The 15637-nt window shown below is 44.0% G+C and overlaps 1 protein-coding gene across 5 annotated transcripts in view; it reads left to right on the top strand.

The window, feature by feature from the left end:
- Window positions 1–15637, top strand: part of LOC123990987 (ena/VASP-like protein) — a 65097-nt gene that overhangs the window by 3024 nt on the left and 46436 nt on the right. Inside the window, exon 1 of one of the 5 annotated variants that reach the window (XM_046292062.1) lies at window positions 10764–11024. The exons of 1 other annotated variant lie outside the window; for it this stretch is intronic. In XM_046292062.1, the coding sequence (XP_046148018.1) occupies window positions 10861–11024 (164 nt within the window). In that variant the 5' untranslated portion in view covers window positions 10764–10860. Of the gene's footprint in view, window positions 1–10763; window positions 11025–15637 lie in introns of those variants that run through there. 3 more of the 5 variants (XM_046292063.1, XM_046292064.1, XM_046292065.1) reach the window with 3 other exon arrangements.

Below are 15637 nucleotides of genomic sequence, written 5' to 3'. Positions count from 1 at the left end.
GTTCCTGTATGCTCTAACCCTTACTGTGCCCTACGCTAACCTAAGCTAAACTAAGCTAAGCTAACCTAACATAAGCTAACCCCAACTGACTGACTACAGTGGTTATATAATGTCTGTGTCTATTCACCCAGTTCTGTCTGGGGATTAAAACATGTTCATGTATACGGTTATAGAGATGTACTGTAGGTGGCATCGTTGACTGTGGTTCAACCATTCATTTGTGTTGGTTTAGTAGTGTGTGTGTGTGTGTGTGTGTGTGTGTGTGTGTGTGTGTGTGTGTGTGTGTGTGTGTGTGTGTGTGTGTGTGTGTGTGTGTGTGTGTGTGTGTGTGTGTGTGTGTGTGTGTGTGTGTGTGTGTGTGTGTGTGTGTGTGTGTGTGTGTGTGTGTGTGTGTGTGTGTGTGTGTTTGTTTTGCTTTCATGTACATTCTTGATCGATTGTGCCTGTGTCTGTGTACTGTGACCAACTGTCAACACATGTGAGCCTCCATGCTGTGTGTAGGCCTGCAAGTGATTGTTGGTCTCTCCAACAGTGACCTAGTGACCATTGATTTTAACCAGATGAAGTCAGCTCTAAAGGTCAAGCATACATTAGTCAAGGTTACAGACTCAGAACTTCACTGGTTGCGTCCCAATACCACCCTATATAACCGAGTGTGCAACTTTTGTCCATGGCCCATAGCATCCCAAGTGGCACCCTATTCCCTATATATAGGTAATAGGTTGACATTTGAAATGCAGACACAGTTTCCATGCAGAATCAGCCTATACGGGACTAAAAGCTGTTTTCACTGTTGGTTCACACACAGTGACCTGTATTTAGTCACGTTAATGATGAATTTCAAATCGCTGATAGAGTTTTCTATTTGAGTTTTGGGGTTTTGCTTAATTGAACAAATATTGCTGTTTCTGGCACATTAACGTAGTGAATGGGGGGGGGGTCTAAACGGACATATGGAATTTTTAAATATGGTCATACTACAGATATTATTGATTTGGAATTTTAGGACCCCTTTAGGTATATTAAAAAAGTACAGTACCAGTCAAAAGTATGGACACACCTACTCGTTCAAGGGTTTTTATTTATTTTACTATCTTCTACATTGTAGAGTAATAGTGAAGACAGTACTATGAAGTGGCACGTATGGAATCAAAAAAGTGTTAAGCAAATCAAAATATATTTTAAATTTGAGATTCTTCAAAGTAGCCACCCTTTGCCTTGATGACAGCTTTGCACACTCTTGGCATTTTCTCAACCAGCTTCACCTGGAATGCTTTTCCAACAGTCTTGAAGGAGTTCCCACATATGCTGAGCACTTGTGGCTGCTTTTCCTTCACTCTGCTGTCCAACTCATCTCAAACCATCTCAATTGAGTTGAGGTCGGGTGATTGTGGAGGCCAGGTCATCTGATGCAGCACTCCATCACTCTCCTTATTGGTCAAATAGCCCTTACACAGCCTGGAGGTGTGTTTTGGGTCATTGTCCTGTTGAGAAACAAATAATAGTCCCACTAAGCGCAAACCAGAAGGGATTTCGTATCACTGCAGAATGATGTCGTAGCCATGCCGGTTAAGTGTGCCTTGAATTCTAAATAAATGTGTCACCAGCAAAGCACCCCCACACTATCACACCACCTCCTTCATGCTTCACAGTGGGAACCACAAAATGCGGAGATCATCTGTTCACCTACGCTGTGTCTCATAAAGACAGTGGTTGGAACCAAAAATCTCAAATTTAGACCACCGGTCCAATGTCCATTTCTTGGCCCAAGCAAGACTCTTCTTCTTATTGGTGTCCTTTAGTAGTGGTTTCTTTGCAGCAATTTGACCATGAAGATCTGATTCATGCAGTCTCCTCTGAACAGTTGTTGAGATGTGTCTCTTACTTGAACTCTCTCTGAGGCATTTATTTGGGTTGCAATTTCTGAGGCTAACTCTAATGAACTTATCCTCTGCAGCAGAGGTAACTCTGTGTCTTCCTTTCCTGTGGCAGTCCTCATGAGAGCCAGTTTCCTCATAGCGCTTGATGGTTTTTGCGACTGCACTTGAAGAAACTTTAAAAGTTCTTGAAATTGTCCGGACTGACTGACCTTCATGTCTTAAAGTAATGATGGACTGTCGTTTTCCTTTGCTTATTTGAACTGTTCTTGACATAATATGGGACTTGGTCTTTTACCAAATAGGGCTATCTTCTGTATACCACCCCTACCTTGTCACAACACAACTGATTGGCTCAAACGCATTAAGAAGGAAATAAATTCCACAAATGAACTTTTAACAAGGCACACCTGTTAATTGAAATGCATTCCAGGTGACTACCTCATAAAGCTGGTTGAGAGAATTCCAAGAGTGCAAAGCTGTCATCGAGGCAAAGGGTGGCTACTTTGAAGAATCTCAAATTGAAAATATATTTTAACACTTTTTTGGTTACTTCATGATTCCATATGTGTTATTTCGTAGTTTGTCTCCACTATTATTCTACAATGTAGAAAATAGTAAAACAGAGAAAAACCCTTGAATGACTAGGTGTGTCAGACGAGTCCCGTGACACTTGTGGGGGTCGTAGAGCAAAACGGAGAGCACCATCATGTTCACGAGAATGGAAAGTCAATTTGTCAGTTTGAATAGAAAGTTTTCATGGAAAGTCAATTTTACGGTATTGTACTGTGTGTCTTAGACAGTACTTGTTTTGAATCCGTATTTGTGTATTACCATATTTATATTACAGTAGATGTACTGTAATATGAAATACAGAATTTTACTTGCCATGAGCTGCCTGTAAGCTACTGTCAAACTCCCAGTAACCCCTTTACAGTGTGTGTCCCAGTCATCTTATTACATCTTATTACATGTTAATCCTATTAGCAGGTGATCAGTGAGAGTTTCCAGCGGTCTGTCAGTCAGTAGCAGGTTGGTTAGTGTACATCCATGGGGAACTCATTGGGCTGCCAGTTGTCCTGCAGTCTTCTACTACTGCTGGATTAGGAGTGTCCTTTTAAATCCACAAACGATTCCCACATTGGGGTCTCTCAGGATGTGTGTGAGTGGGTATTTTGGGGGACATATGTTTGTATGGTGACGGTAAGCACGGTTTAAGCCTGTTCGCATGGCATGATGTGTGTGTGTGTGTGTGTGTGTGTGTGTGTGTGTGTGTGTGTGTGTGTGTGTGTGTGTGTGTGTGTGTGTGTGTGTGTGTGTGTGTGTGTGTGTGTGTGTGTGTGTGTGTGTGTGTGTGTGTGTGTGTGTGTGTGTGTGTGTGTGTGTGTGTGTGTGTGTGTGTGTGTGTGTGTGTGTGTACGTGTGTGTGTGTGTGTGTGTGTACGTGTGTGTGTGTGTGTACGTGTGTGTGTGTGTGTACGTGTGTGTGTGTGTACGTGTGTGTGTGTGTACGTGTGTGTGTGTGTACGTGTGTGTGTGTGTGTGTGTACGTGTGTGTGTGTGTGTGTACGTGTGTGTGTGTGTGTACGTGTGTGTGTGTGTGTGTGTGTGTGTGTGTGTGTGTGTACGTGTGTGTGTGTGTACGTGTGTGTGTGTGTACGTGTGTGTGTGTGTACGTGTGTGTCTCGTTCTGTTTTTTTTGTTTGTTTCCTGTGTGTTCAAATTAATGTTTCAAGTTAACTTGATGTCACTCTTTTCTCAGCATTCCGTGAGCTCCACAAAGTCACACCAATAGAGACCTCAGATAGTACTCTCTCATTGCTATGAATATAGAGTCCCATCCCCCCCCCCTCTCTCTCTTTCTCTGTGTGATGGTATTACTGTCTCCTGTTAATTGCTGATTGATTGTCTGTACTGTGACTGTGATCTCGTGTTAATCTGCTGCTGTGACACTAATCAGTTAAAAACCTTTAACGAGGAGACAGTAAACCGACCACTGACAAGAGACTAACGAGCGGAGAGACTCATTCGTCACGTCCGCTGGTAACGATGAAGGAGTTTAGAGGAACCGCAATGGAAGAAGTGGCGCTGGTGTCTGTAACGCTGTACATATACTGTAAAACACAAGTTTAGGTAATTTATTTTTCTCCAGCAGATCCCATTCACAGCATAACACTTCTGGCTGACAGCCGAAGGAGTTTAGAGGAACCGCAATGGAAGAAGTGGAGCTGGTGTCAGTCTGTAACGCTGTACATATACTGTAAAACACAAGTTTAGGTAATTTATTTTTTCTCCAGCAGATCCCATTCATAGCATAACACTCCTGGCTAGCTGTCGTTTGTTTCTAGATTGTATATCCAGAAGTATGTGGAAACCCCTTCTAATGAGTGGATTTGGCTATTTCAGCCAGAACCGTTGCTGACAAGTGTATAAAATGGAGCACACAGCCATGGAATCTCCATAGACAAACATTGGCAGTAGAAATGGCCTTACTGAAGAGCTCAGTGACTTTCAACATTGCACCGTCATAGGATGCCACCTTTCCAACAAGTCAGTTTGTCAAATGTCTGTCCTGCTAGAGCTGACCCGGTCAACTGTAAGTGCTGTTATTGTGAAGTGGAAATGTCTAGGAGCAACAACAGCTCAGCCGCGAAGTGGTAGGCCATACAAGCTCACAGAACGGGACCGCCGAACAGTGAGAGTAGAGTACAATATTAGTTTGTTAATCCCTATTTAGGAAATGTATTTATCACAGCATGCATCATCAATGATTTACAATGACAGAACATGCAACAATGACCAACACATGATAAAAAAATATAAAAAACATTAAGACACAAACTCATATGCACCAACCATAGTATCCCTGAAACAATAGTCTGATTCAAGTGCTGTTTTCTATTCTAGAAACGTGTTCTCTGGAGTGATGAATCACGCTTCACCATCTGGCAGTCCAACGGACGAATCTGGATTTGGCCAACTGTAAAGTTTGGTGGAGGAGAAATAATGGTCTGGGGCTGTTTTTCATGGTTTGGGCGAGGCCTCTTAGTTCCAGTGGAGGGAAATCTTAATGCTACAGCATACAATGACATTCTAGACGATTCTGTCCTTTCCTGTTTCAGCATGACAAATCCACCATGCACAAAGCGAGCTCCATACAGAAATGGTTTGTGGAGATCGGTGTGGAAGAACTTGACTGGCCTGCACTGGCCGAACATCTGTGCCCGACCTCACTAAAGCTCTTGTGGCTGAATGGAAGTCCCCGGTAGCAATGTTCCAACATCTAGTGGAAAGCCTTCCCAGAAGAGTGGAGGCTGTTATAACAGCAAAGGGGGGACCAACATCATATTAATGTCCATGATTTTGGAATGAGATGTTCGATGAGCAGGTGTCCACATACTTTTGGTCATATAGTGTAGATAACGGATGCACTTAAATATCCTAGTGAGTGAGTTAGGACATTTCATTAAGCACTGAAAGCGTGTGGGCCATCGATCTGGCTCGATGCGTATTGATTTGGGTTGATGTGTGTTGGCGTGTGTGGTTGGTGGCGTGTGACCCGTATGTGTGCTAGTTTCTGCTGGGCTCGGGGTGACCACCCGATATAATTCAATTTACTGTCATTCTAGTTCCATGGTAGCCCCTACTACTCTGTGCACCAGAGAGAGAGTAAGCTACTAGAGACAGTAGAGAGAGAGATGGGAATAAGGTCAAAAATCTTTGTTTGCCAATCAAGGTTTGAATCATACATTGAAACTCAGCCAGGTCACCCTTGATACAGTATTCGACGTCCAGCCATGTCAGAGGACATCTGGAGACGATGCGGAAATCAGCCACTAGGTGCACCAGTGAGTGCTGTTACCTTCAAGTAGATTTCGGGATTTGCTAGGTTGCTGATGGCGGATGGTTGTACGCATCTGTTTCTGGTGCCAAAGGTTGCATGTTCAAATCCAGCGATTTGAACATGCAACCTTTGACCCGTGAGACTGTAAGAGCTAGTTGAACTAGTGGCCTGGACATACATTTACATTTACATTTAAGTCATTTAGCAGACGCTCTTATCCAGAGCGACTTACAAATTGGTGCATTCACCTTATGACATCCAGTGGAACAACCACTTTACAATAGTGCATCTAAATATTTTAAGGGGGGGGGGGTGAGAAGGATTACTTTATCCTATCCTAGGTATTCCTTAAAGAGGTGGGGTTTCAGGTGTCTCCGGAAGGTGGTGATTGACTCCGCTGTCCTGGCGTCGTGAGGGAGTTTGTTCCACCATTGGGGAGCCAGAGCAGCGAACAGTTTTGACTGGGCTGAGCGGGAACTGTACTTCCTCAGTGGTAGGGAGGCGTACAGTGCAGACGGTAGTCGGTAAGTATTCAGACACCTTCACACAATAACCCATAATGATAAAGCATAAACAGTTTGGAAAGGCACACACCTGTCTATATAATGTCCCACAGTTGACAGTGCATGTCAGAGCAAAAACCAAGCCGTGAGGTCGAAGGAGTTGTCCGTAGAGCTCCGAGAGAGGATTTTGTCAAGGCACAGATCTGGGGAAGGGTACCAACATTTTTTTACAGCATTGAATGTCCCCAAGTGACCTCTATCATTCTTAAATGGAAGAAGTTTAGAACCACCAAGACTCGTCCTAAACACAGCCCGGCCAAACTCAGCAATCGGGTAGAGGGCCCTGGTCAGGGAGGTGACCAAGAACCCGATGGTCACTCTGATAGAGCTCCAGAGTTCCTCTGTGGAGATGTGGAAATCTTCCAGAAGGATAGCCATCTCTGCAGCACTCAACCAATCAGGCCTTTATGGTAGAGTGGCCAGATGGAAGCCACTCCTCAGTAAAAGGCACATGACAGCCAAGTTGGAGTTTGCCAAAGGGCACCTAAAGACTCTCAGACCATGAGAAACAAGATTCTCTGGTCTGATGACACCAAGATAGAACTCTTTGGCCTGAATGACAAGCATCACGTCTAGAGGAAACCTGGCACCATCCCCACGGTGAAGCATGGTGGCGGCAGCATCATGTTTTTCAGCGGCAGGGACTGGGAGACTGGTCAGGGTCTGAGGGAAAGATGAACGGAGTAAAGTACAGAGAGATCCTTGATGAAAAAATTACCTCAGACTGGGGTGAATGTTCACCTTCCAACAGGACAACGACCTGGCACACAGCCAGGACAACGAAGGAGTGTCTTCGGGACAAGTCTCTGAATGTCCTTGAGTGGCCCAGCCAGAGCCCAGACTTGAACCCGATCTAAAAATCTTTGGAGAGACCTGAAAATAGCTGTGCAGCGACGCTCCCCATCCAACCTGACAGAGGTCGAGAGGATCTCCAAATACAGGTGTGCCAAGCTTGTAGCGTCATACTCAAGAAGACTCAAGGCTGTAATCGTTGCCAAATGTGCTTAAACAAAGTACTGTGTAAAGAGTATTTTTTAAATTTATTTTTTACTGTTTTTGCTTTGTCATGTAGTATGTGCATTTCACTATACTCGCAATAACATCTGTTAACCATGTGTATGTGACCAAAACAATTTGATTTGATTTGATGTGAGCTGAGCCATAGGGCAGACTCATAATCTACTACTATCAGATTAGGGGGGGGGTTACAGCTCCGCCGGTAAAACATGTATTTTCTACAGCGCATCTGGTAACAATGACCCAGCAAATTACATTGGTTGTCACTCAATTAATAAAGCCTATGATTTAATATTGCGAAAGCTGTTTTATAAACATCTGAATGCTGATGGTGCCACGCAGATGTAGCCTACGGATATTAGAATAGGGTAGGCCAGGTTTAGTGATGAGCAGTTTGCGAACGGTTCTTTCTTTTTGAACGAGTCTTTTTATTGACTCGAGAGCCATGATTTGTTTTTCGTTTTAGTCGTTTGTTTGGCCTGCATGTGCTGGCTGCAACAAGTCCTACAGCAGGATTAATGGTGTTTACAGACAGGCCGCGGTAAACAACGGTCTCATAGAGTCAATGGGGTTAGGGTGGCGGGCTGAATAAAACGCAAGCAGATAAAGTCTTGAGTGGCCGCTGCAGCACGGTTGATCAATGAGCAGAGTTCATCTTGTCAACCAATCAATCAAGGTTTTAATGACAACGTTCGAGTTGACATTAACCGGGACCGCTGAGCTACAAATCAGGTTTGAGGAGTTAGCACGGTAACTTTGGTCAACTCTGAGTTCAACTCGGAATAACCTGTACCACGAAGGTGGATCACTTTTAAACCCGGGACATTTCTATATCAATGAATCTTTCAGAACTAACCTTCTCCAGGGCAGGCTAACCCAATGGGCTAACTCCATTCATCCTGAGCCATGAGTTGAGGACCAATCAAATCAGATTATACTCCCTCTCGTAAAGATTGCGTCATCATCCCCTTCATTTCAGAAAAATGACTGAAAATCTAAAAACGTTTTTTTTTGTGTGTGTAAAAAAAAGTGTCATGTTAAAATACCTGTCACATTACACATTTTGTAATAACAAATGCATTTCAAACTTCACTTACAGTAAAACTTGTGTGACTTAAATACAATTATTTTATTGATGGGATTGGGGGGGGGGAAAGGTGATTGTGCATTGAGAACCATACTAAAGCACACCAAAATAATAAAAGAAAGATGGCACTTCGAAAAGTCTAGTTCATATGATAGCCTGCAGTTCGGCAAATGATATTGTGTTGATCACCCACACTGCAGTCAAGCAATGCATTCCGCCAACAGTCGTTCACAATCTAGTCCGGTTGCGGCTCCCGCTAGACCTCGTTTAAAATGTATCAAGAAATGATCGCGTTTGTATGCCTAGCAATCAACAAATGTGCGTTGTTTAAAGCACACGTTTACAAGTCTCAGTCACAAATGACAGCTTCAAGAAGCCCACCATGGCGAACGACATGTGGGCGAGAGGCTTGGAGAATCATGACTCTTTCACGTTTTCAGTTAATTGTTCCCCGGTAGGGGTTCCTGTGTGCTCTGGGCGTTACTGGCTTAAATGAACAAAATTAGTCGAAAGATTCGTTCTTTTGACTGAACGAGTCCAAAATATCAGTCAGTTAAAAGAGCCTAGCGTCTCATCACTAGGCCTACCTCTCGTTGGCATGAGATTCTGCGTCTTCCGCACTGTGCACACAGTTGTTATCTGACTTGCAGGTCAATGTCATACTCAGTCAGGAGAGAACGCACCAATTCAATCGCAACAGATCAGATGTATTTTCAGAAGGCCGGGAAAAAAATGGATATGAGTAAAAAAACGTTAGTGAACTGTCTTTTTGTAAAGGTTGAATTGGTTATGCATGCTTCATTTGGATCAGTTTGGGCTCCCACGAACTGATGCCCTCTTATCTTAAACATTAGCTAATTAACTAACGTTAATTATAAACTGGGTGCTTGGAGCCCTGAATGCTGATTGGCTGAAAGCCATGGTATATGAGACGTATACCACGGTATGACAAAACATGTATTTTTACTGCTCTAATTACGTTGGAAACCAGTTTATAATAGCAATAAGCCACCTCTGGGGTTTGTGGTATATGGCCAATATAACACAGCCGTGTTATATGTAGGGCTGTATCCAGGCACTCTGTGTTGCGTCGTGCCTAACAACAGCCCTTAGCCGTGATACATTGGCCATATACCACACCTCCTTATTGCTTAATTACCTACCTAGCCATTTTTGAAAAGAAAGCCCAACTGATGCAGCATAGCACGTTAAAGGTCCAATGTAGCCATTTTTATCTCTCCACTCTGTTTGCTACAAATATACGTTGTAACTTGTCACTGATCGTAAAAGCGCATTGTACATTTGCAGTGTATTGTGTCAGAATAATCCTCAGAGAACAGTTAGAGGTAATCAAGTCTTAGTGAATGAGAGAAAATGTTCCCCCTTTTACTCTACCCCCTCTCTCTCTCTCTCTCTCTGTCACGTCCTGACCTTAGTTCCTTTTTTATGTCTCTGTTTTAGTTTTGTCAGGGGTGAGTTGGGGTGGGCATTCTATGTTTTGTGTTCTATGTTTTCCATTTCTATATGTTTGGCCTGGTATGGTTCCCAATCAGAGGCAGCTGGCAATCGTTGTCTCTGATTGAGAACCATACTTAGGCAGCCTGTTTTTCCCACTTGAGTTGTGGTTGTTGTTTTCTGTCTCTCTACCAGACAGGACTGTTTCGGTTGTGCTTACGGTCTGTTTCAGTGTTCAGCTTATCGATTAAATCTAACATGGACACTTACCACACTGCATCTTGGTCCTCTCCGTCCAACAGCCGTTTCTGTCTCTCCCTTTCTCTCTCTCACACACAAACACACACACTTTCCCTATATCCCATCTGCCAGCTCCCTGCAGTGTGTGGTAATTAAAAAGATCAGCTTGTGTGATTCATCCTCTAGGCCTATGTGTGCATTTGTGTCAGAGAGAGAGTGTGTGTCAGTTTGTGTGTCTGTGTGTACCAAGACCGTTCAATCCCCTGAGAGGATGAGCATGTGTGAGTTACCCAAGAAGACAAGGGACGTCACAGATCTTTATACTCCCTCTCCTTTACTTCCTTTCTCTCTCTGTCGCTCTCTCTCACACTCTCTCTCTTGCTCTTTCTCTCTCTGTCTCTCTCTCTCGCTCTTTCTCTCTCTGTCTCTCTCTCTCGCGCTCTTTCTCTCTCTGTCGCTCTCTCTCTCTCTGGCTCTCTCTTGCTCTCTCTCGCTCTCTTTCTCTCTCTGTCTCTCTCTCGCTCTCTTTCTCTCTCTGTCTCTCTCTATGGCTCTCTCGCTCTCTTTCTCTCTTGCTCTCTCTCTCGCTCTCTTTCTCTGTCACTGTCTCTCTCTGTCTCTCTCTCTCACGCTCTTTCTCTCTCTGTCACTGTCTCTCTGTCTCTCTCTGTGTCTCTCTCTCTCGCTCTCTTTCTCTCTCTGTCACTGTCTCTCTGTCTGTCTCTCTCTCTCTTTCTCTCTCTCTCTCTCTCTCTGTCTGTCTCTATCTGTGTGTATATGTCAAGAATCGGGGTGAAAGGAGCGGCATTGGCCTCCTTGACCGTTGTCAGATTTGTATCCCCTCTTCCTCCCCTCCATCCTCTCCTCCCTCCTTGCATCTCATTAAGAATTGCCTCTCCTCTCCTTCTCTCTGAGGCCATGTACTCGTTGGATGATTACGGGTAAGGCTGACATTTCTCCTCCTTTTCCGCCCTCTGTCCGTTCGGTGTCGTTGTGTAGAGCATTGAGAAACGATAGTAGCTCTAATAGAACAGGATTGATAACAAACACTTTGCAGACCTTGTACAGTTGGTGTTTGGTCTGTTGTGAAGTGAGGCTTTCGTCAATGATGCAGATGACTCTGAAGCTGTTGTGGAATTTCTGAAGCTGTGTACCCTACAGTAAACATGTATGTGTTCGTTAACCTGCGCCTGTGGTGACTGTCTTGATTTCGATTGACTGTGTGTGTGTGTGTGTGTGTGTCTGTGTGTGTGTATGTGTGCTTGTTTGTATGACAGGGAGTGTGACTCGCTATACTTCTACATGTGGGACGTTACATATCACTGCGTGCGTGACACTAATAAAGCATTGCTAGCCTTGCCAGTGTTGGAACAAGGCCATTAAATACAGTGAGGCCATTAATATAATGAATGAAGCAGATAGGAAGGAAGGTTTCTGTCAGTGCAGGGGATTCAAACAGCACTAGCAGAAGGCGTCCACTCTAAACCTGACGTTGCCCCCCCCCCCGGGGAGAGTGCTTGCCAAATCAGCTGTGGCAGGGTGTTGATTGGCAGCAGAGGCGATGGATCTGATTGACTGCTGCAGCTGTCACTCCTGCCCAATCCCACGGCTCGTCAGGTCTCTGACCTTGGAAAGAGCCGTTAAACCTGATCAAGGATCAGCTTAGGGACAGCTGTCTGTACACACATACATACACACACGCCCTGCACTTCCCTTCTGGCAGAAGACATATTTCAGTTCAATGCATTCAGTTGTGTAACTGACTAGGTCTCCCTATTTCCCTTTCCCTGTGTTGGACAGAAGGCCATCTCCCCAATCATAACATTCTATGAGACTGTATGAACTGCTTTAGTTTTTTTAATAAAGTGCCAAATTCATTGAATTTGTTGAATTAGTTGACTATAGAGGGGGGAACAGAAGAATCACCCCAAAATAATTGAAAAAATAAATATATATAAAAAAGAACTTTGTCTCCCCTGCGGTATGTGAATGTTCTGACTGCTTTAGTAACACTCTAGCGCTCAGGCAGACAGACAGACAGACAGACAGACAGACAGACAGACAGACAGACAGACAGACAGACAGACAGACAGACAGACAGACAGACAGACAGACAGACAGACAGACAGACAGACAGACAGACAGACAGACAGACAGACAGATACACACAGACACACCATGGACAGTAAAGACTAGATAAAGCCCTCACGAAGAGTTCATTGTGTCAGCAGTCACAGATCACCAGGTTCTGATTGGACACAGCCTGTGTCCATGGCACACTGTCTGCTCAGCTCAGCTCGGTTGAAATGTTGTTGCATTACTACTAGCTCAATAAAGACAGAGATGGTAGAGACTGGACAGAGAGGTTGTCTGCGCAGCTTTGATGAAGACTCTGCCTGACAAAGACCAGTATGATTAAAATTAAGGCTGGGCGACATGGTCAAACATCTTATCACAATATTTTTCACATTTTTGACAGTATGGTGGTATTTGACCCTTTTTTATGTTTCTGAGCAATGAAAGTTCTAGTGAAGTCGTCCAGTTTATAGACCTTTTCATTTCATTTAGCACTGTCACAACATATTGTTCAAGACGATATTGTATAAATCTGTACCCGTATGTGGCTCCATACCAGTATTGATGATGCTGAATATCGCCCAGCCTTAGTTGGGGCGATGTTACTGCTACTAGTTCAATAAAGATAGAGAATGGATGGCAGACTGACAGAGGGATTGGATTGGTTCGGCTTGGACCAGTGTGGTTGAAATGCTGTATTTCTTCTGTACTCTGTCTGAATCAGTGTGTTGCTTGAGACCAACACATTTGTTCCAGGAGCCTTCTATTGTCAGGGGAGCAGTTTGGTGAAGGGGGGCAGCCTCTCGGTTTTATTGACCTGAGCTTCTCTTCAGAGCACAGACACAACGACAGACTCAAGTCACAGTCCCTGTGCTACAGGCACATAACGACTGGTAGCCAGTGGCTCCATTCTAATAGTCACTCTGTCACACGCTGATCTGTTTCACCTGTCCTCGTGATTGTCTCCACCCCCTCCAGGTGTCGCTTGTTATCCCCGGTGTATATACAGTGCCTTGCGAAAGTATTCGGCCCCCTTGAACTTTGCGACCTTTTGCCACATTTCAGGCCTCAAACATAAAGATATAAAACTGTATATTTTTGTGAAGAATCAACAACAAGTGGGACACAATCATGAAGTGGAACGACATTTATTGGATATTTCAAACTTTTTTAACAAATCAAAAACTGAAAAATTGGGCGTGCAAAATTATTCAGCCCCTTTACTTTCAGTGCAGCAAACTCTCTCCAGAAGTTCAGTGAGGATCTCTGAATGATCCAATGTTGACCTAAATGACTAATGATGATAAATACAATCCACCTGTGTGTAATCAAGTCTCCGTATAAATGCACCTGCACTGTGATACTCTCAGAGGTCCGTTAAAAGCGCAGAGAGCATCATGAAGAACAAGGAACACACCAGGCAGGTCCGAGATACTGTTGTGAAGAAGTTTAAAGCCGGATTTGGATACAAAAAGATTTCCCAAGCTTTAAACATCCCAAGGAGCACTGTGCAAGCGATAATATTGAAATGGAAGGACTATCAGACCACTGCAAATCTACCAAGAACTGGCCGTCCCTCTAAACTTTCAGCTCATACAAGGAGAAGACTGATCAGAGATGCAGCCAAGAGGCCCATGATCACTCTGGATGAACTGCAGAGATCTACAGCTGAGGTGGGAGACTCTGTCCATAGGACAACAATCAGTCATATATTGCACAAATCTGGCCTTTATGGAAGAGTGGCAAGAAGAAAGCCATTTCTTAAAGATATCCATAAAAAGTGTCGTTTAAAGTTTGCCACAATCCACCTGGGAGACACACCAAACATGTGGAAGAAGGTGCTCTGGTCAGATGAAACCAAAATTGAACTTTTTGGCAACAATGCAAAACGTTATGTTTGGCGTAAAAGCAACACCCTGAACACACCATCCCCACTGTCAAACATGGTGGTGGCAGCATCATGGTTTGCGCCTGCTTTTCTTCAGCAGGGACAGGGAAGATGGTTCAAATTGATGGGAAGATGGATGGAGCCAAATACAGGACCATTCTGGAAGAAAACCTGATGGAGTCTGCAAAAGACCTGAGACTGCGACGGAGATTTGTCTTCCAACAAGACAATTATCCAAAACATAAAGCAAAATCTACAATGGAATGGTTCAAAAATAAACATATCCAGGTGTTAGAATGGCCAAGTCAAAGTCCAGACCTGAATCCAATCGAGAATCTGTGGAAAGAACTGAAAACTGCTGTTCACAAATGCTCTCCATCCAACCTCACTGATCTCGAGCTGTTTTGCAAGGAGGAATGGGAAAAAATTTCAGTCTCTCGATGTGCAAAACTGATAGAGACATACCCCAAGCGACTTACAGCTGTAATCGCAGCAAAAGGTGGCGCTACAAAGTATTAACTTAAGGGGGCTGAATAATTTTGCACGCCCAATTTTTCCATTTTTGATTTGTTAAAAAAGTTTGAAATATCCAATAAATGCCGTTCCACTTCATGATTGTGTCCCACTTGTTGTTGATTCTTCACAAAAAAAATACAGTTGTATATCTTTATGTTTGAAGCCTGAAATGTGGCAAAAGGTCGCAAAGTTCAAGGGGGCTGAATACTTTCGCAAGGCACTGTATCTCTGTGTTTCCTGTTTCTTTGTGCCAGTTCGTCTTGTATGTTCCAAGTCAACCAGCATGTTTTTCACCGTGCTCCTGGATTTTCGATTCTCTTTTTCTAGCCCTCCCGGTGTTGAGCCTTGCCTGTTTCTGGACTTTTTACCCACCTGCCTGACCATTCTGCCCTGCCCTGACCTCGAGCCTGCCTCCCACTCTGTACCTCCTGGACTCTGAACTGGTTTTGACCTTTTCGCTGTCCACGACCATTCTCTTGCCGACCCCTTTTGGAATATAATAAATATCAAAGACTCAAACCATCTGCCTCCCGTGTCTGCATCTGGGTCTGGCCTTGTGCCCTCATACTGTCTGAGTTAAATATACTGTATCTCTGTTTATAAGAATCACAGGATACTGATAAGAATCAATTGCTTGATCAGAAACATCCCCACTGTACTGTATTGTACTCCGCCTTAATGCTTCAACCACCAATAGTAATCGAACGGTCCATGACAGACCGAATTAGACGAGTGCTACTAATACTGTTGAAAGAGATGGGAACCTGTCTCCATAGGAATAGAATGAATTCCTCCTCTGATTTCCCTTTCGGGGGAATGTGTCTCTGCAGCCTAGGGATTTAGTGTGGTGGTTTGATATTTGAGCCGCAGATGAGATGATGGAGCTCTCCCCGGTAATATCAGATATATAATCTAACCTCTACGGTCCTCTGGAACATGGATGGATACTTACGTGTTAAACCGATCAGTGGTTTTACCGCAGGCTCTTTTGAAGTCGTTTTCACTTCCAACCAGAGTGGGTGACGTCGACAAAAATGGACGGGATATGCAGTCGAAATACCTAAATGGGTGTGT

Source organism: Oncorhynchus gorbuscha, linkage group LG12, assembly GCF_021184085.1.
Source record: "Oncorhynchus gorbuscha isolate QuinsamMale2020 ecotype Even-year linkage group LG12, OgorEven_v1.0, whole genome shotgun sequence".
NCBI classification, from domain to species: domain Eukaryota; kingdom Metazoa; phylum Chordata; class Actinopteri; order Salmoniformes; family Salmonidae; genus Oncorhynchus; species Oncorhynchus gorbuscha.
The sequence above is the reverse complement of the archived record's forward strand: the minus strand, read 5'-3'. Positions and strand labels throughout refer to the sequence as shown.